The following is a 20,252-nucleotide window of genomic DNA, read 5'->3' as shown; positions in this document are numbered from 1 at the left end:
CGATGTCGGCCATCGAAAACATTTTAATTATCAAAAAGATGTCGCAAAGAAAAATGACATTTTTCAACGATTTAAGATACCGACGGAAAAATACAAAACATATTCGAGTGCAGAAATATTAAATAAAAATAATATGAAAATATCTTTTAAAAATTTCTTTTCTTCGTGCATTTCTTATCTATGTAAAAGCAAATTTTTAACAGCTTTTAACAGAAAATACAATACTGTAACTTTGACAATATTATATAACATTTTTTTTAAATATATCTTTTAAAATTGATAGAAACATTTTCTAAAACAAAAATGGATAACAGGAGCTTTAATTGTATAATGATAAAGCGTCTTATGTCTATTATTACTAGTTCCTAAGATACAGTGTTTAGAAAAAGTAGTATGGAAAAATTTTATAGTGTCTAATTTTTTAATCAGATACAACATATTATTGGCAGTTGTACTATTAAACACTAAAAATTAAGTTAAATTACTAAAAACTTAATAAATCAAATTGCTACTGTTATTTCATACCTAAAAAAATATATTGTACCCCTATTTAAAACTTTAAACCTTGTTTTCTCTGAATTTATAATGATAGAGATATGATCCTTTACCTCTAAAAAGTAAAAATATATATTTTTTTGAAACTTTTTATTATATAATATACATATGTGTGTATGTACATACATATCATACACATACGTTATTTATATACTTAGTTTATTTCTTTGACCTTTTAAGATTTTTATAGTACACATTTCGCGTGTAAAAAAAATTAACGTAGTAACGTAACAAAGCATGAAAGAATCAGACCTCGCGCTAATGCAATCGGGATCGTCATTGAGAACCTTCAAATGAAATGATCTGCGAGGTCACGATCGTTGTACTATGAACCTCGAGCAGTCGCGCCGCTTAATAAGTAAAATTATGAATCGATAGCCACGCACACGCCCCTGCGCGACCTTATCTCCCGTCTGATTGACAAAAGTCGCGAATATTAATCGCGAATAACAAGACGCGCTACGCCTCGTCATCGCCCGTGACGAAAATAATCTGCCGCGACGATATCGTGCGTCGGGTCGCAAAACCGTTTCCGACAAACGAGCGTATCCGCCGATCGCCAACGCGTGCGCCGATTAACGATTAAGCGCACGATCGCGTTCCCGGACACTTCGAATGCGCCAGTTGATCTTTTGACCGATATATGGCGGGCATCCATGACTAGATCTTATATTTAAGATTGTTCGAAACCTCGGACAGTCTCAAGATTCCGTCCAACCAATGAAACGACCGTGTAACATTTCGAGCTATGAATAATTCCGTACATAATGCGTCGCGCGAAATATTCGTCGCGAAGGGCGGTCGAAGGGTTCGCACGGCCCGAAGAGTGACTCACCCTTCTTCTCGACGAATTTCTCGCTCTCGGCCGCTCTCACGCACTAACGAGACTGTCGCGATTCCGCATTTTCCGTATATCGCTCCTATCATATTTTTAGCAAGCGCATTATGTAAGTGCACGTGGGTAAGCAGGTAGTCGGGGCACATCATCTCCCTCGGCTGAAACAATCCATGGCATTTATGCAACGCTTTTATGAAATGAGAAACAACATAGCTGGAAGTTCGATCCCGATCGATAATATCCCGATCGATATTCTTTTAACGCGCGACATATCAATGTAATGAACTTTGACTCGAGAAAACGCCTCAGATTGACCACGAAAGCTCGAATCACTTTTTTTCTTTATCAGAAACTTGATAAGATTACTCTTTTTAATTTTTAATATTAATATATTTTGATATCATATTTCAATATAAGTGTCACGCAAGAATGCCGTTAAGATTTGTTTAAAATTGTAGAATTAAAGAATAAAATTTTGTTATATCAGCATAATTTACGAAAAATTTTTCATTTTTATTTCATCATACTTGCGACTTAAAAAATTAATTGTGACAAAAAGATTGGGAAAAAAAATATTGGAACCGCTCTCAAGCCTCGTATGGGAAGATAAGATAATCGAAGTTGAATTATCTTTGATAAAATTAATAATGCGCACAAATTAATAAGCTTCCTCCTTGCCAACGGTAAGTAAAGAAGGTGGACGATAGTGAATGTAAAACACGAAAGATAGCGACACTTGTCTAATTATTGTGTCTTTAGTTGCAGGATGGGCTTGTTCCTAATGTCATCACTCAATGTTTTCACTCATTTTTTCAATAAAAAAGCGTCTTTAGTAGGAAAATGTTTTTTGTTGTAATTTTATAGACACCAGCTGGGTACTGGGTAGAACTAATTCAAGGCTACGTGTACTGTCTTTTGCAGAAAAAATCTCTCTCTCTCTCTCTCTTTCTCTCTAATCGCGCTACGTTTAACAAAAGTACTGCGTGAACGAGAATTAAATCGTATTAAAAGCGTCATAAAAGCGAACGAGACTGCCTGTTTACTTCCACTTTCCGCATTTAAAATGAAGTAAAAGCGTGTATTTTTGGTTTTTATGATGCGAAAAAGAAGCGATAAAAATGCGGCCGAATCGAAGCGAACCTAAAGATAACAAAAAATGTGGATGTGCAGCCTTCGTAGCTTCAAAAACTTTGATAACTTAATTATTTTTAATATATGTGTACAATACACAATACGTTATATAATCGCAGAGAATTCAGCCGACAAGGTTGTAAAGTATCCCTCAAGTTTCAATATCCTATACGTAAAATCGTTTTGATCTCAAAACTGATTCGACGACATTGTAAATTATTATAATATACCGTTGCAAGGATATGATTGTTCATTTGACATTACATAATAATTACTTTGATGTTATGCTTTTATTAGCGAGAAAGGTTCTATAATTCCGACCGTGACGCATAACAAATCGATCGTTGTTTTTTAATTGTAATTGCTTCAATGTAATTGCTATTCAATGTAATTGCTATGCATGCAATTCTTTGTGTTGGCTCTTTATTGCTCTTTATCATTGTGTTTTCAATTGTAAATCTCAGAGCCTCTGATACGTAACTTTGTATACAAATTTATTTCTTTCTTTCTTCTCGTGCTCCTAAATTTTTATTCCGCACAGCGAAAACGTTCCTAAACGATTAGATTGCACTTAAAGTTTTCTGAACTGTGTATTTAATATCCAAAAGCAAAATAAAATGGAAATTTTTGCAGATTTCTCGTCGCGATTTTTTCGATTTTCTTTTCGTCGGGGTAATATCTCGACGAATACGCGAGCATCTCCGCCGGTGACAAGAGCGGATTCGGCGCACCCTCAACGGGATTTCCCGTTGCACGCGACGCAAAAACTTCTCGTTCTCCTAACAGCTTAACTCGCCGCCGATCGCTATTTTTGGCACGGCGTACGTGCTTCTGCCGTGCCAAGTTCGCGCAAGTCGCAAAACGTTCCGCTCGTTCTCCGCCGCGACGAGTCTCCTGTCGCGGATCTGCCGTTGCGACGACGCTCCTCGCTTGTAATCGAGACAGATTCGCGCTCGCAAAATTTTATCCGATTGTACCGCGCCACCCGATCTGCGTCCCAAAATAAACATAACATTGAATTTTGAGAGACTAGAAAAAGAGATGCTCTCTTTACGACGTTTGAAATGCATAACAAACGGAACATGTCAATTATTTAAAAGAATCGATTCTCGTCAATAATCGTTTAAAGAGGTAAATAGGTAATACTACGTTTCGATGAAATATCGTTGTCCCAAAGAGGAGACTATAATAATCGAAATGTATTCTTTTCCATGGATCGAAAATTATGGATCGAATTTCTATGATATTCTCGCGAATAAAGCATGCAAGGGGAGAATATTTTTATACATTTCTTTCGTCCATTCGCAATCCTGAAAGGGACATTCCTGTACCGATTGCACCCAACCATATCTTTATAGCGACAATGTCGCATATGCGAGAAATATCAACAATTTGCTGGTGAGACTGATAATGTTTTCTTTCCGCGCCGTATGCTCGACCGCATCTGGGGAAGTCCCATATGACAGGTAAATCGTATGCGTCAAATGCAAACAATTCGCAGGAATTTGGCAGTGAGTTTGACAACAGCTGCGTATGGCGGATGTTGTTATTAGCAGGTCATTGGTACTCGTGGTTGCGAATCTTCTGAAGTTGCTCGCAAATTCGCCCAAAACAATTTTTATCATAATCGAGCGGAGTGAAATTGGCGGCAGCAATTATTTCTCTCGATCACCAAGAGAGAGAATTCAACGAGTATTCAATAGATTGTATATTTGCACTCAACTGAAGAAACGAACAAGCGTATGATTTTAAGAGTAATATAGAAATGTAAGAATAAAAAAAGGGAAAAATATAAAATACGAAATAAAATAATGTACGATGATAATGATAAATGGCGAACGCCGTGAAACTATATATATAAAAAATTTGCTAAAGATATTGCTCAGCTTGACAATTACAGCATATTATAATATGTAAGAAATCCGCTTTAAAAAAATAATTAGAAAATGTCTATTCAGATTATTCAATTGCGGTACTGTTATGTCACTTTGATCTAGTCTAGAGGAAAAGAACGAAACGGTTGTAAGATAGAACAGGCTTTGTATTTTCACTGATCAATCTCATACAGTAGTCACACTTTCATCTCGTACATATATGTATATATATATTTTTTTATTACGCGCTTTCTCTCTCTCTCTCTCTCTCTCTCTCTCTCTCTCTCTCTCTCTCTCTCTCTCTCTCTCTCTCTCTCTCTCTCTCTCTTTCTCTCTCTCTTTCACGCATACGACACGCACTAATATTCTCACATTCTCTCTTATCTTTCGTATCAGAAAAAATACAAAATTTCCGGCTGGAAAATAGTGTCAGTACAGATACGCGAACAAAATGTCGTACAGACACAAGAGAAGGTAAAGATAAAAGAAGTATCACACTATAAACGAGAAACCGAAAAAACAATGCGTTGCCCTTGTCCGTTCTTCATTCTTTCGTGATTCTCCGTAAAAGGAATAAATAAAGGGGCAAATAGAAGGACAAACTTTCTTGGGAAACTTCGAGATCCCCGTATATGGACCTTCGAATATGTTCAAGGTTCAGATCTCGGACGATTCGAATGGACTTTTCTCGAGCGTCGCGTATCTGAAACGTTTCAAGAATTCTAAACGGACGCTAAATCTGGAGTGTTGTATACAGGGTGTCCCGCCACAAACGTGTGAATTCTTTAAGGAATATAAAATCGATTTTTTTTCCTCAACAAAAATGTGGCCGTTTATTTTATCACCTCGTAATTTCCATGAACAATGATATATGTAAACTACAGGCGTAGGCTTGTAGGCAGTAATTGTACCCATTAGAAGGAGAAAACAATGTTTTACAGGTGTTCTTATCTAAATTGGACACATCGCCCCCCTTTCTTTTTTTGGGGGGGATTTCGACACCGCAAGATTGAAAAGAATTTCAATTTCCTGTATTTAGAGCTTAGCAAACAAATTTAAATTTTGATTTTATAATCATATTTTATGACGTCCTGTATCTTACAGAAATTCTTTGAAAAAACGCTCTTTTTTTAATAGAATTGCGTATAAAAATATTAGGATGATCTTGAGGAACTAGTGTGCAATCTGTTTACTATGATCACTTATGGGAAAACTACCTTTCAGCAACTTTTAAGTGTCTGTTAAGAGAGAACTGACTTTAATTTGCACTAAATTACGCACGCATAAATTAATATATGTCGCGGAACACATCCTGGATAAATTTAGAAAGAAGAAATGAGGGACGGAGAAATATGCACACATCGGTGTTCTCGACGGATATTCATGACTCTGAAGTTTGTATGTGCACATGCCTCATATACACATCCGTGCCACTTTGTATCGGCAGATGTACGCGCGATAGGCAGAAAATTATTAGCGTCAACAACAAACACACTCGCGAACATGAAATCATCTCGCGGGCAGGCATACAATAAATTAGAAATCAATATTAACTTATCGTCATCATTGTCGTCACGTGTACGCTCTACGTGATGCTATATTGAATATAATGACGTTATATACCTGTCAAACAGACCAATTTTTCTGTATCACATCGTAAAGAGCGAAAAATGTAAAAGAAAAACGAAATTCTGACAGAGTTAGACACGCACACTTTACACTATTCGCGTATATTACTTTATAATTTAAATACAAATACATTTTTTCCTGCATTCTACAACCTGTAAAAATTACGTATTTTATTTACTATCAGTAATTTAGCGCGTTCTCTACACGTAAGTTATTTTAAGTGAATACTTGTGGTATTACGATGTTAGCAAATTGGTCTGCTCAACAGATGAAAATGTAGCGATACTACGTTTCTCTTTTTAGGATGTTCTCCAAGTTACGCGCCTGAATTCGCGATAAAACTTAATCCACGCGATTTCGAGTCTATCTCGTACGAGTCAGGCGCGGTCTCAATTTATCTCACAATCGTCCACGAGCTCGCAAATCATAAATAAATTAGAAGAAAAGTGAGAAAGATTATATATCATTGACAGAGAGAAAAATACGCTTGCTGCGCGTATTTCGACATAGATTCTTTCTTGAAAAAGTATAACGGAACACGCGGATGTGCGGCCATTTAAGAGCTTTAAATCGAAGGCCGTTTCTCCGAAGAAGCTAACAAACTTACGGTCGGTACCGTTTCCAGTTTGTTCTCGCTCGCGATATTCTATAAAAGAGGAAGGCCTCGTCCTAAGGCGATGACGAGTAACTCACGAGACCGAAGGATTCGATTTCGTTGCTCGGCTCAAACGCGATTAGCTTGACTTTAGTTCGGGAACTAAACAGAAACAAATATGAAACGATAACAGTGTTCAGCGTCTTAATAGAAATCAGTCAAGCCACTTCGCGGTGTCTGGCGACAATTCGATGTCCTTCGAAACTTCTTCATCGTCAATGTTCCTTCGCGATTCACGGAACTCTCTTTCCAGCCGATTCTCGTTTCTTTACGACCCACGAAATTCTTTCTCTCATTCGTCGACTCTTGTCGAGTCGTGTCCACGGTTAGGATCCACGTTCGACTGTATAACACTTCTTCAACGTTCCACTTTTACTTCGCGCTTTCCGTTGACGGTGGCGGCAGCGGAATCGCCTGCTCGGACACCGGCTGTTGCTGCTCCTTCTTCTTCGTCTTCTTTGTCTTCTTCTGCGACCTCGGCGATTCCATCGAACTCCGCTGTTCGTCGTTCGCCTCTGTCTTTCCCTCCGTTGCTTCCTTCGTTTGCTGCTTCGACGTCGCGTATTTATTTTTCGTCATCGTTTGCGACACGTCGCCATCCTTTCGTTGTTCTCCATCCTTTCCGTCACTCTGCTTTGATTCTTTACTCATTTCGTCCACGCATTTTGTTGATTCGTCTGTTGACATAAGTGCAACAAGCTGTTTCATATTTTCCGCTGATAAATTCTCTATTTTTTGTTCGATGTCCTGTTGGCCGGGAGGAACGACGTTTTGATTTGTGGATTTGGCAGCCGTTGCCGCAATTTCACTTTCCGAGGATTCCACTTTCGCCTGCAAAAAGGAAATAAGATACCAAATGAATAAGATAATTCGTCATAAATATTATACTCATAAAAGAGAAACAATGTGTTCTAAACGAAAAAGATAAAATGTAATTTGACAATGTAAATAAACCAAATTGTTAGACATTTTTTATATAATTGATAATAAAGTATCCAGCGTTTTAACCAACCTGGTATTGTACCAACGCTCATCATTTCTCACCTTCGTCGGCGACGATGGCCCTGGCGGAAGCGGTATTGGCTCGTTACTCTGCTTCTCTTGCTTCGCGTCTATCTCCATTGGCTCAGGGACTTGCGAGGTCTCTTCTCCTCGCTGATCCTTCTCAGCGGACTCCTGGACCTCTTCATGTACGGTGGGTTGTTGCTCTTGCTGATTGATAATTGGTGTTTTTGATTCCAGCAAGCTAATGGTATCCTGTATAGTCTTGATAGCGTTTTTACGCGCTTGTCGCACATTCTCCCGACCTTCCGTCTCTATGTCGTCCAATTTGATTAATTCGCGCGTCAGCATCTCGTCCAGGTAGATATATTCCTTGTCTTGCCGGGAACCACCGACGTAACGTCGTACCTGGTCGGCCAAATAGTCCACTTCCTTTTGCACCAGGGCAACTCTTTCCAGAGCATCCTTTGGCACTGGAGGCTTTGGTTTCGGCGCTTCTTGATGTTGTTGCTGCTGCTGCTGTTCCTGATGATGCTGAGGTTGTTGAAATTGTTGTTGCTGGTGATGTTGCTCGTGGTGCGATTGAGGTTGCTGATATTGCTGGTGATGCTGTTGAGGTTGTTGCTGGTGTTGTTGCTCGTGATGCGATTGAGGTTGCTGATATTGCTGGTGATGATGTTGGGGTTGTTGCTGATGGGACTGAGGCTGTTGATAATGGTATTGGGGTGGTTGTTGTTGCTTCCGTATCGGTTGTTCAAAAGCTGCCGGCTTATAAAACGCATCCTGAAAATGCGAAGGTGGCCACTGCTGTCGACTGAAGCGTTCATTAAAGTGTGACGGTCTGTGGAAGTGATGCGCTGGTGGCGACGATCTGTCAAAGTGGTGGGACGGCGGCGACGGTTGTCGTTGAGGGTAATGCTGCTGGAAAGTGGACGATGGCGCGTCGTCAGTCGCGATCTTTGGCATCACCGGTACGTCGCGACCCTCCACAAATATGGGGATGTGTCGGACATTGCTAGCTGGTTTACTAGGCGACTGGGCGCGCTGCTGCTGCTGATTGTGCTGCGGCGTAATATCTACTCGGGACACGAATCTTTGACCTTGACCAGGTTGTGATGATTGCTGATCTTGGCCTTGCGGTTGGTCTTGCTGTTGCTGCCAGCTTTCTGGCGGTGCCGACATCGAGCGCTGACCGCGCTCACCCTTCTCTGGACTCATCTCCATGTCGCAGCGTCGTTGCTGCTGGCCTATGTCGACTGTGTTGCGTAGACCGTACTGCGGTATCGCGGACGATGACGTCAGGTCGTGCTCGCCACCGCCGCTGCCGCCGCCGCCGCCGCCGCTGTGCGAGCTGACAGCACTCGCACCACTCGCGGCGCTGCTACCACTTGCCTGGCTACGCGCGTCCTCGTCCACCTGATGCTGCTGACCTTGCTGCTGGTCGTCGTTGCTACCACCGGATCCGTGACGTCGGCAGCGGCGGTCACGCAACAGGGAACCGCCGAATGGCCAAGGCGGACCACGCAGGTGCTCAGCGAACTCGGGGTGACGCGCCGCAAGGTCGTCCAGATGCGCGCGGATCCCGTCACCGCGCGGACGCTCGAAAACGTCGGCGGCGTCGTCGTCGAACGGGAAGCCCTACGGAGACAGACAAAAACTTGATAAAGTCGATGCCGGTGTTCTCAATTACTCATACTGTGACGACTAAATAATTCATGACTTGAACTGTTTGGCAGGTGTTTGACATGTGCGAAAGATAAAACATAAGGTTAAAAGATTAAAAAAAAACAGTTTACGCAATATTGAGTTAATCGATATATACATATATAAGTCTCTTTCACCAATAATCATGATGAACGAATATCTAAATAGCAATGGTCGACTACAAAAGTGTTTAATCTGGAAATGGAAGATTAAAGACGTTCACATTGAACATCATATATTGCAGCGAATTCGCTTGTACTATGCGTTGGTGCATGCTAAAAGTTATTATGCAGGAAATTATCTTTTAATGAAAACACAATGTAAACATTTTTACCGATAAGATACTCAATCTTAATATTATCACATTTTTAATGGAATGTATGCGTCAGAGTTGGATATCAGTTAAGTTTCTTTATATTACGCTCTTGTATTTAAATGGTTTCACGTCTAGCAATCTTTGTAGTGCGTGAATAGAGTTGCATGTCTGCCGAATTTCGCTAGTAGCGAATTCGATTGTCCGCGCAACTTCGCAGCAGTGCACGCGAAGGCCGTTATGTATGAAGTTATCTGAGCGTGAACCTTTAGCGCACACTTTCAATGCGGAACGATGCAGCCACCGAATTCGGGAATATCCTTCGACTTACGCCAAGTTCATATTCGCTAAAAAATAAAGGGCGTCTTCGACCAAATTGCAATTAACTTAATCGGCGATTAACTTATCAAGCAGTATTTCTATTTTGTTATAATGCGGATAGAACAATTAATTTTTTGTTGTTTAATACATAGAAAGAAAGATTAAGTTAAATTAGGAACGACGAGTTACATATAGTTAGAAATTGTGTAATAAGTAATTCTACTAGTTGAATTAATCACCGATCAAGTTGATTGGAGTTCGATCGAAGTCACCCTCACAGCGACAACTGCGTGCGACATTCGAATCGTATCGACTTCGATCCGATGAACGCGAGCAAGGGCGCTGAAGGGGAAATTCGCGTAATCGGGCACGAGGTGACGAATCCTCCTTCTCCTTCTCCTCTTCCTGCGGCGAATCGAGGTCGCGTCGTCGTTCCACTTAGCGCGACCGACGGACGCACGTTACAAGAAAACCATACACGGGACGCGAAAGAAAGAAAGAAAGAGAAAATGAAAGAAAAATGGCGGTGGAAGGGACAAAGAGAGAGAAAGAGAGAGAGAGCGAGCGAGAACTGGGAGAATCGCTTATATACGCGCACCTACGCCCGATAATCGGATTTTCCTATTTTCAGCCCGGCTGGCCCTGGCTAGCACGCCACCACCACGTTAACTTTTCGCCTATCAACCGCGAAAGTGACCCGTAACAAGTTACTATTGTGCTCAGATACCGATGCTTTTTGAAATGATAAATTTAGAGTGTCTTCGATCCAAAAATGGATTTTTGACGCACTTAATCGCGTGCGTCGCTTGCTATTATCGACGACCTCGTCATTCCTGTCGAATTTATTTTAACGGTCTCGAGGAAAAAGGAAATTCATTTTCTCATCTTCCTTCTTCGCCTTTTCTTTCCTAAAGTTTCTTTTATTTCCGCTGGATGATATCATACGGGAAAACGGTCGCTCGATCTCGTTTCTTTTCGGTTCTTGGTCTCCGTCTTCGTTGGAGCACGCGCAAATACGCCCACGCGTGCACGCGAACCATCCGTCGCGTTCCAGAACATGAAACGCCGAGGGAAAAACGTCATCGGGACGCGGTAAGAGCGTGGTTACAGAAAGGAGTCAACTGTATGAAGTAATCCCCCCTCGTTACTCCTTGCCTCCCTCGGCGCGATCTCGCCTAATCATACGACCGGTATCGAGCGTAGGAAGCTATCTGATAACGTGACCGGCGTGACGTCATGCCGCGCCTTTCGACGTAACCTCGAGTCGCTCGTTAAGCCCATACCAAACTATGCATTGAGGATTGCGAATTAGCGATTAAGGGGATGCTAAAGCCGTCTGTAATCCCGACACTTGTTTTAACCTCAACTTGCGAAAACATTCGCTTTATATAAAAATTCTACAATGTATTGTTATAAAAAGACTGTGGCATGCCCTGCGGATTACATCCAAAAATACGATACCGTTGTCAGAATTAGGTTTAGACTCTAAACAAAAAAATTTACTGTGAAAAAGCATTATTGCAAACTTACACTTTAAGTGTGAAAAATATTCCTGATTTCTTAGTCCTAATCGCTAATATCTGTTCCTCGTTCCTTATATTTTTCATTATGCGGGGGCCTTTAGGATCGCGAAATGGAGATTAGAATTCGGGACATAACGGGCGAAGATAAAAGTCATCCAATTTGGCCGAATTTTAATCTCCAATTCGCTATCCTCAATCTCCAATGCGTGATCTGATTCGGGCTTTAGTGTAGGTATCGACCACAATAATAACGGCGGTCTTCCGAGGCGTCTAAATGGGTTTCGTGACATCACGACTGGTGTTTGATGGTCACGCATCGCGATCGTTCGCGATAACTCGATGATGCATCAATATACGAACGCCGGTTTTCTTTTCGTTATGTTTGTTTCTTGTTGAGAACATTTGTAACACATTTTATATCGTCGAGATATCAATTAACGAAAGAAAATTTTTGCGACAATTATAACAATGAAATACAAAGTTTCTGGACGAATGTCGTGACTCGATAATAATATCTTTCTCATTTATTCTCTTTTTTTTGTCGCGACAGAACGCGCCGTTCGAATGCGACGCGAAAAATACGGCGCGAATGCTATTTTTGATTTCCACGCGATCTCGAAACGCGGAATGCGAGGAGCCAGCGGCGGATGGGTGGAGAGGTACAAGAGGGGGCTAAATATCGGTAGGGAGAACTCGCGGTATGGAAATATCCAAATATCTCGCGTGCGCCGTCGATTCCATTAAGGTCTGGATCGTGTCATCTCGAGAGTATGAAACCAGGAGGAAGAAGAGGTTCGGGCCGCCACCGTGTGCGTCCTATTCACGTCCCTCCGTATCGTGTTTGCGATCGGGACTTAAGCGGCAATAGTGAAGTAAGAATCGCAGAGCGGCAGCAGCGCGTAATCCATGACGCACTACAGTCCCACACGAAAACGTCGCCAATCCGAGATATACGTAATCGTTTACAAACGGACAGGTTTTCCTGGTAGGGAGAAGCCTGAATCTCGAACTTCGTGCTTTCGGGAAGCTTCTCGCGGAGTTTCGCCGGAGTGTGCAAAACGGAGCAACCGCGCGCGCGGAGAAGCCTCCCGGTCTCCCGTCTCGCGAGAAAAAATTTGACGCATTAAAAGAAAAGGAAAAAGAAAAAAAACAGGTGGATAACGTCACTTACGGGGAACGAGCAGCGGTCCAGATCGATCTCTCGTCCGAATTTGGATGCTGCATCCATGATGACAGGCGAGTCCATTTTCTGGACCCGTTCGAGCCCGCGTCCGTTTTTGGATACCTGACACGCACTCTCTCTCTCTCTCTCTCTCTCTTTCTCTTCTCTCTCTCTCTCTCTCTCTCTCTCTCTCTCTCTCTCTCTCTCTCTCTCTCTCTCTCTCTCTCTTGCACCAGCGGTTCTAGATCTTTCCTTCTCTCTTTACTCTCTCTCGTTTCTTTTGCCTTCTTCGTAATATACTCTCGCACAGAATCTTTTTTTAGCGTCTCTCTCGCGAAAGCGCGATTCGAAGACGTCGAGAAAAGGCTGCTCCGAGATTTTTCTCGAAATCTTCACGATACCTTCTCGCGTTCTCTCGCTCGATCTCTCTCTCTCTCTCTCTCTCGCTCTCGCTCGTTCGCTCACGCTCTCACACGCTCTCGATATACGTATATATATCTGTTTCTCTCTCACTCTACTCGCTCGCTCGCAATAGCTGACACTCACTCGTGCTTCTCTCTCGGCTTTTCCTCGTCTCCTCCTCGCGTTTCCTCTGCCTCCGCCGCGATTACATAAGCAACACGGCCGCTATACACTCGGGCGCGTCTCTCTTTCGCACTCGCCTCACTGGCCGTACTTTTTCAAGGCCGTTCTCTTCGAGTCGTAAAAAAAAAGAGAAGAAAAAACCGTGTGCACGTGCGTTTCGCCGTGATTGCGCGCGTGATCCACCACGAACGCGGTTGACAACGAGACTGACAGCGCGCGGGCTGCGGGCGACAACTTAAATACTCGATTACGTGTGGGCCGTGCGCGACCACGTGACCACCGGCGGCGGCGGCGAGCGCAGGCGGAGACGGCCGACGACGGCCGACAGAGCGGCCGAGCAAGCGCGAGAACTCGCTAGAAGCTTCTCGTGGCTTCTCGCGCCTAACTTCTCGCTCGATCGAGAAAACGCGGAAGCGTTTACGTTACGTCACGATCGATGTTTCATTCCGTTCTGTACGATAAGCTTTCAAAACATTGAGAAACATGTAGTTATATTTCTTCTTTTTTTTCCTGCAAATTAATGTAAGAAAAAGGCCTTTTTGGTTAGCCTCCTCTTTTCTGGAAAATTATATTTTTGAAAGTTGTTCCAGATTGTTCTAACTTTGTTCCACATTGTTCCGAATCAATAAATCATTTTATTTTAAACGGTTAATTATAAATGAACAAAAAAAGGCTTTTAAGCCTGAAAATAGAAACAAAAGAAAAAGGAAATGCGAGACGGTGAGACAAGTCGTGAAAGATCCATTCGTTTCGGTCGCTCTTTGTGACTTTGCTCTTCTCACCGAAGCGTATGTGTCTGAGCAGAATAGCTGACTTATAATTTCAAGACAGTGTTTTATGCTTTAAATCTTTGTTTTTAGCAACGCACAATACTGTCTTGTGTCTCAAGTCTTAAACGAGTGTACAAAGTGTCAACATTGTAAGACTTGAGACATAAGACAGTATTGTGCGTTGCTAAAAACAAAGATTTAAAGCATAAAACACTGTCTTAAAATTATAAGTCAGCTATTCTGCTCAGGCCCTAAGTGTCTTGTGTCTTGTGTCTTGTTCTAGGTATGTAAGTACAAGAACGTGCGGAGGTAGACGGGCAGATAAGGACGAGAGAGCGCGCCTCGGTCGACCGAGAGAGAAGAAACGAGATTTATGACCTATATTTTTAGTCTCGAGCGAAAGGACCCGTACTGTATTACTCGACTGACCGTGACCAATCGTAGCGTAAAAAAGCGTAAAACCCGTATCAGACTATACAGATTGGGATTAGATTGAAGTTTAATCAATCATAATAAAGAGAGAGAAAACTGATTTCAAGTTTAGTGAACTTTGTTCCGTTTGGTTAAATTTCAATCCAGCTTCAATCCTAATCCGTATAGATATGGGCATGGCATTCAGAGATAGCTTGAGCGCGTAGCTCGCGTACCACGCGTTCTCCCAAGCGCATTTTAAAGGAAATGAACGTTTGACTGAGAGAGAATAAGACAGTGTGATGAAGAAATAGCGATGAGCGATTCGCGGAGCTATGCGCGGAGGGATAACGAGTTCGGCGAAAATTACCGAACCCGCAGCACCGATGTTCGCCACGTAACTTTAAATGGGATTTGTATACGCGCGTGTATTACATGTGACGCGGATTGTCCGCGAATCAGAATGACATAACATGGTGTAATAGCGTAACGATAAACGGCGTTTTGTATACGAGCGCCCGGACGCGAGTCGCGCGTGTCTCGATCGCTCGTGGGATCATCGATAATGACGATCGATGATCTATAGTGATCGATAGCGATGCCAGGAGCGCAGGAGACGTGAGGAGGTCGCGCGAGTCCGACGCCGCGCGAACCGGCGAAAGGCTCATTCATACAACGGTAGAGGGAGGTGGAGGAGGAGGAGGAGGAGGAGGGGGAGGAGAAAAAAAAGAGGGGAAGGGGCACGACGGCGCGCAGCGTGAAATTTACTTAATCCATTAATATGAGCGAATCGAACGGCAATAAAGATTACTGCGAGATTTCGAAGCTGTAATCTCGCTTTCAAAAGAGAATAATTTGCAAAAAAATCTTGTTTTTTACTCTTTCTACCAAAATGACGCATCAAATGAATGTGAAGAGTTTCGATTTTTGAGTTGCGAACACGTTGCGCCGGATTTAAACTCCGAATCGCCGCGAAGTCGAAGAAGTCAACCGAGCGAACAACAATCGCGCACTTTTTGCATTACGCAATTTGCGTTGTGCAACGCGCGGCGAAGTTTAATACGTTAAATATATAAATAACGCTAACCGTGTGTGTACAATATCATTGCCAACATGCAACATGTGTGAAGCCGCAATCGCGGCGCATTTTGCCGTCGCAGGTCGCGAGATCACGACGATCACACCTTTCGACTCCTCCAAATTCAATCTTCTCGAAAGTAATGGAAAAACGAGGCAAAAGTCACGTGTAAAAAATGAACATTTCTATCCACATTTTCGACTTATTGCTTTATGAAAAAATATTTTTCTTAGGCATGTATTATAAAACTTTTCGGAATGGATTCCAATCGGAATTTATTCCGTTTTCTCTAGGAAACGCAATAAAAATCTAGAAAATAACTAAACAATTCCGATTCCGAATCCATTCCGAAAAGTACAATACGTGCCCTATTCTTCTACATTTTCCCACCCACCGAATCGATAACGAATTACGCTGTGTACAAAGTGGGTCGAGCGCTTGTCTAAAATATCTTTGCTGCTTTTAAAAATATACGAGAACTTGACAATGCGAAATATTCAAGGACGTGCCCTTTTTACCACACTCGTCCTCGAGAATTTTTGCATATATCTTTGAAAATATGGATACTTTAACTACGAATGTTGAATGAAACAATAGTCAAGGCCCGGGCACATAGAAAAACTTAAGCAGTAAGCAAATCAGCCAATCACAGCCAAGAACTTAAGACATAACGTAAGCGGTAGCGAATCAGTACCGTTGATTTCCTTACTGATGCTTACGTCTTTTACTGCTTAAGTTTTTCTATGTGCCTTAAGAGTTTTCCTTTCTAAGTCGAGATAAAGGACAACTTAAGGGAAAGACGATGAAAAGAGTCATCCGGAATACACACATACATATACACGCGCGCGCGCGCGCACACGCATACACATCGGCGACGCGACAATTCGCTTTACGTAATGAGGCACTTTTCTCTTCTCTTCTATTGGCCCATCGCTATATATACATAACCGAATCACCTGTTCCGCATTGTCAACGCGCCAATTAGCATACTTCGCGCACAGAGCACATAGCGCGGCATTATCGTGTTTTCCGGAACATTGTCGATAGGTCGGTTTTGATTGAGTAGGCGGGCTCCTTGTGGGCGAGTCCCACTTTCGCGACCATTTCGCAGTGATGAGTTATATCTTCGAGAAGCGCAAATCTCGTTTTTCTCAATTTTAATGTTGCATTTAATTCAAACTTTCGGGAGTTTTACACGGGACATGCGAATGCGTCGAAAAATTGAACGACGTAGTATGGCTTGCGGATTTTTCCATCAAAGACATCTGCGTCGTTGAGGGATTCCCGGACTAGGACACGCATATATACATATACACATGCACGCACAGGAGTGTCAGAAATACGCCGCTTCCTGAGAAAAGCCGAGATCGATAGGGGTGGCCTACCCTCGGATGTGCCGTCGAAACTCGTTTCGGGAGGGAGTCCAGCTAAACACGACGCTACTTCGTTTCTCCAGGTCTATTCAACGACGGATGAGCGATAAAGGCCCTTTCAGTTCGCAGGATATTGAAGTTAAAGGGTGTCCGGAAAGTGCCTACGACCCAGGGTATTCATTCCGATTGCGGGGGTTGCTCGGGCTCCATATTATAATATCAGATCAAGAAATTCTTTCCTTGGTTCTTACACTAATAAAGAAGAATATATCGAACGATGCGTCTCTTGCGATAAGTTTGATAAATAATAATCACGTGATCTTTCTAGAAATGACGATTAAAGATAAAGACGTTTTCGATCGAATGGCAAGATTAAAGCTGAAGAGCTCTTACATATAAATAATCGTTATTTATTCCCTTCCCTCCTTTTCTCGATATTTTTGGCGTGATATCAAACCGGAGATTCTCTTTTTTTTACCGTATAGCTTCTGCTGATAATAAAAAAAAACTCTAACGATAAAATATATAAACAGATCTTTTACGAACAATCTGATCTTTTTTAGAAATGACGACTGGCGATGGAAATGCCTTCGCGAGTGGCGAGATATCGGAGCTCGTCTGTCATCGTCAACACGATCTTAATCTTCGATCGACGTATCAATATTTACCTTGCGTTAAAGTTTCGCATTTGCTCGGAGAAAAGTTCTAATTAAACGAGAGAGACTCGCACGATCGCGAGTTCTCTCGATTTACGTACGATTCGAATCGTTTCACATTACGATCTGCAAATATCGCGGTGACAAGAATAAACCGGCAAATCCGGGAGAAAAAGTGTGGATCGACGCCACGACAGAACCTTCGTTTGAACGACCGAGACGATCGTCGAACAAGAGAATTGGGACGGCGCTATAAATATAAAGAAATTCGGCGCAGCGCGCGAAACAAGCTTCAATTTATTCGTCGCGAATTTAAATTTCGCGCGTGATGCAGCGGCATCGAAGACGTAAACGGCATTACCTATTAATATTTGCACCCATTTTTAGCCGGTATTCGTAATCAGGTCTTATACTTAAAACCGTCTTCAGTTTATCTACAGATGCTTCTTAGCCAATAAAACGATACATACATACATACATATCCCTATTCACTCCAACCATGCCCTTTCGTGTCCCACGAGTTTCTAACAGTCGTTTGTTCCGGAAAACAAATAATCATTAAGCTTCGTCAATTTGTTCGTGAGTTATGATTTTTTAAATAAAACGAGTCGTAATGTGTTTTTGTCAACATATAAATGTTGTAAAAAAATATTTAAATAAATTATTTCCAAATGTTATTTACATTGATTTTTAGTCGAAGGTACAAAGATATTATAATAATTTTTGGGGAATTTTTCAAAGCTATTAACATTATAAAAAAACACGTGGGACTCGAAAGTGCATGGTTGGAGGATTAAAGGGGCGGAAAAAACGTTGGAGTGAATAGGGATATATATATAGCATCCGAAGATGAACTTAAGACACGTCTTGAATAGAAGATCTGACTATGAATACTAACTTTTTTTTATCAATACTGAAGTTTGTACATCAATGCTTATATCTCACCTTACGGGACGAAAGTAATTAAGACGTTTGTGATTTTACTTTTATCTCGCGAATTATAAAAACTCTCTAAAAATCGAAGAGTGAAATATCGCTCAAAACGAGTAAAATGCAAGTGTAACGAAAAATTGAAAATTGAGCCTGTGCACTTCGAGGGATTCGCCACTCTAAAAAAGAATAAAATTGCGCTGTACACGGAAAAAAAGACTTGGTTGAGATAACAGAAATGGCCGAGGCGACCATTTTTTCTGTTATCTCAACCAAGTCTTTTTTTCCGTGTACAAGTTGGAGTGAAATCGCACTCCATTTGAATGAAAAGGGCATTCTTTTCGAGTGCAGTAGATCAGTGTCCATAGGAGCGAATTACGTCACTCTACAATTTTGAGTGGAGAACTTCACTCTGTTAGAGCATTTATCAGTCGATCTTTAGTTAATCGTTATTCACTATAGCTTTGGAGTGAGATCGTATCACTCCGGTAGAGTAGCCACTCTAAAAATTTGAGTAAAAAATTCACTACTTTAACTCAGAATTTCCTCTTTATGAGATGAGTGCCCTCATTTACTCAAAGTAGAGTGACAACCCTCTTTTTTGGAGTGACCATCACAACAATCACTCTAATATATTAGTGATGGCGAAACCACTCTATGAGATTTAGAGAGAATACAAACGTTGCATGTTGGAGATATTTGCATGGTGGCAATACAGTGCGAGAACGGATGTTAAACGATGCAAAGATTTTTCCCTTTCGATATGCGATCGATCGATCAGGATGAGAGGGAGGCAGAGGGAAAATAAAGGTCGATGACAAAAAGCACGCCGCGGCATACCGTGGACACGATCGTGAATTCCAAGCACACTATAGCGCGGGGAAGAGAAGAGCGCGCGAATGACGGCAAACGAACAAATATACCAGTATAATACTCACTCTCGGCAAACGCGGAAAGGGCCGGTCGAAAGTGTCGCCCCTGGTGGGTCTACCGGACTCGAAGAACGCGTCCCCGCTGTCCTCGTTGAATCGCTGCTTCATCTCCCGCAGCAGCTCGTCGTCGGACATGTCACGCAGCCTGTCCGCGAATTTCGGCGAGTCGCGAAAGTAGAACGACATTGTCGCGGGGCAACGCAAACGCGACGCGCCTTATTCCCCGTCAAATCTCGCGACGATACACGAGCGGCTTGATTACACAAGATCGCAGTTACTTTCGTTTTCTTTCGTGCTCCTTCGTATCGCGGAACTAATACTTCTTACCAGCTACATTCCCGCACAAAGGTTCGCGCGTTACTGACGATCGAGCGCTCAAGCGCTGCGCCGGGAGTGCGCCGACGATAGCATTTGAAAGGGCGAGCTCGCACGCGCACGCGCACGCGCACTGACGTCGCGCCGTCGCTCGCGCGCATGGGCTTCAAAAAAGGGCTATCAAAATAAATTCGCGTAGTCACGTATATGAATCATTTTATACGGAGGAATTGACCAATTAGTGCGCCCGATGCAAACACGCCATATTGGCGCACTTATTTATAATTTTGAAAAGCTCAAATGATTAAAAATCAAACGTACAAAAAGCGCGGCGATCACAAAGCCGTAACAAGTTGTTCGTGTTGAGTTATTTAATAAACAATTGATTTACAAACGTTTCGGCCCATATCTGGCCAGGCTCAGTGTGATTAACAAAACTTTAAATAAAATGCAATCGGCGCATGGAACGCAATATACAGATGCCGAACACGGTAG

The 20,252-nt window shown here is 42.3% G+C and overlaps 1 protein-coding gene across 3 annotated transcripts; it reads right to left on the bottom strand.

Annotated features, from left to right (window-relative positions):
- Positions 1–4,544: 4,544 nt before the first annotated feature.
- Positions 4,545–19,813, bottom strand: Stv (BAG domain-containing protein starvin). Of its 3 annotated transcripts, none has more exons than XM_071701621.1 (3): positions 19,449–19,812; positions 7,727–9,322; positions 4,545–7,513 (listed from the first exon to the last, which is right to left on the bottom strand). In XM_071701621.1, the coding sequence occupies exons 1-3, from the start codon at positions 19,626–19,628 to the stop codon at positions 7,055–7,057; spliced, it is 2,235 nt and encodes a 744-aa protein (XP_071557722.1). In that variant the 5' UTR covers positions 19,629–19,812; the 3' UTR covers positions 4,545–7,054. The 3 variants fall into 3 exon arrangements, with proteins under 3 accessions (XP_071557722.1, XP_071557723.1, XP_071557724.1); XM_071701622.1 differs by lacking the exon at positions 19,449–19,812 and adding an exon at positions 12,717–13,514; XM_071701623.1 differs by having other exon boundaries at positions 7,266–7,513; positions 7,695–9,322; positions 19,449–19,813.
- Between the last annotated feature and the right edge of the window lie 439 nt (positions 19,814–20,252).

The sequence above is a fragment of the Temnothorax nylanderi genome, unplaced genomic scaffold, assembly GCF_030848795.1.
Source record: "Temnothorax nylanderi isolate EJ_2023f unplaced genomic scaffold, tnyl_v1.0 TNYL_tig0026_pilon, whole genome shotgun sequence".
NCBI lineage: Eukaryota > Metazoa > Arthropoda > Insecta > Hymenoptera > Formicidae > Temnothorax > Temnothorax nylanderi.
Note: the sequence above shows the minus strand (reverse complement) of the source record. Positions and strands in the feature narration are given on the sequence as shown.

Excerpts from the sequence above, each read along its gene's own strand:
- Stv (XM_071701621.1), bottom strand. The coding sequence starts at position 19,628 with ATGTCGTTCTACTTTCGCGACTCGCCGAAATTCGCGGACAGGCTGCGT. Across the intron at positions 9,323-19,448 it reads CCTTTCCGCGTTTGCCGAGA|GGCTTCCCGTTCGACGACGA; the intron begins GTGAGTATTATA and ends CTGTCTCCGTAG. Across the intron at positions 7,514-7,726 it reads GGCCATCGTCGCCGACGAAG|GCGAAAGTGGAATCCTCGGA; the intron begins GTGAGAAATGAT and ends TCCTTTTTGCAG.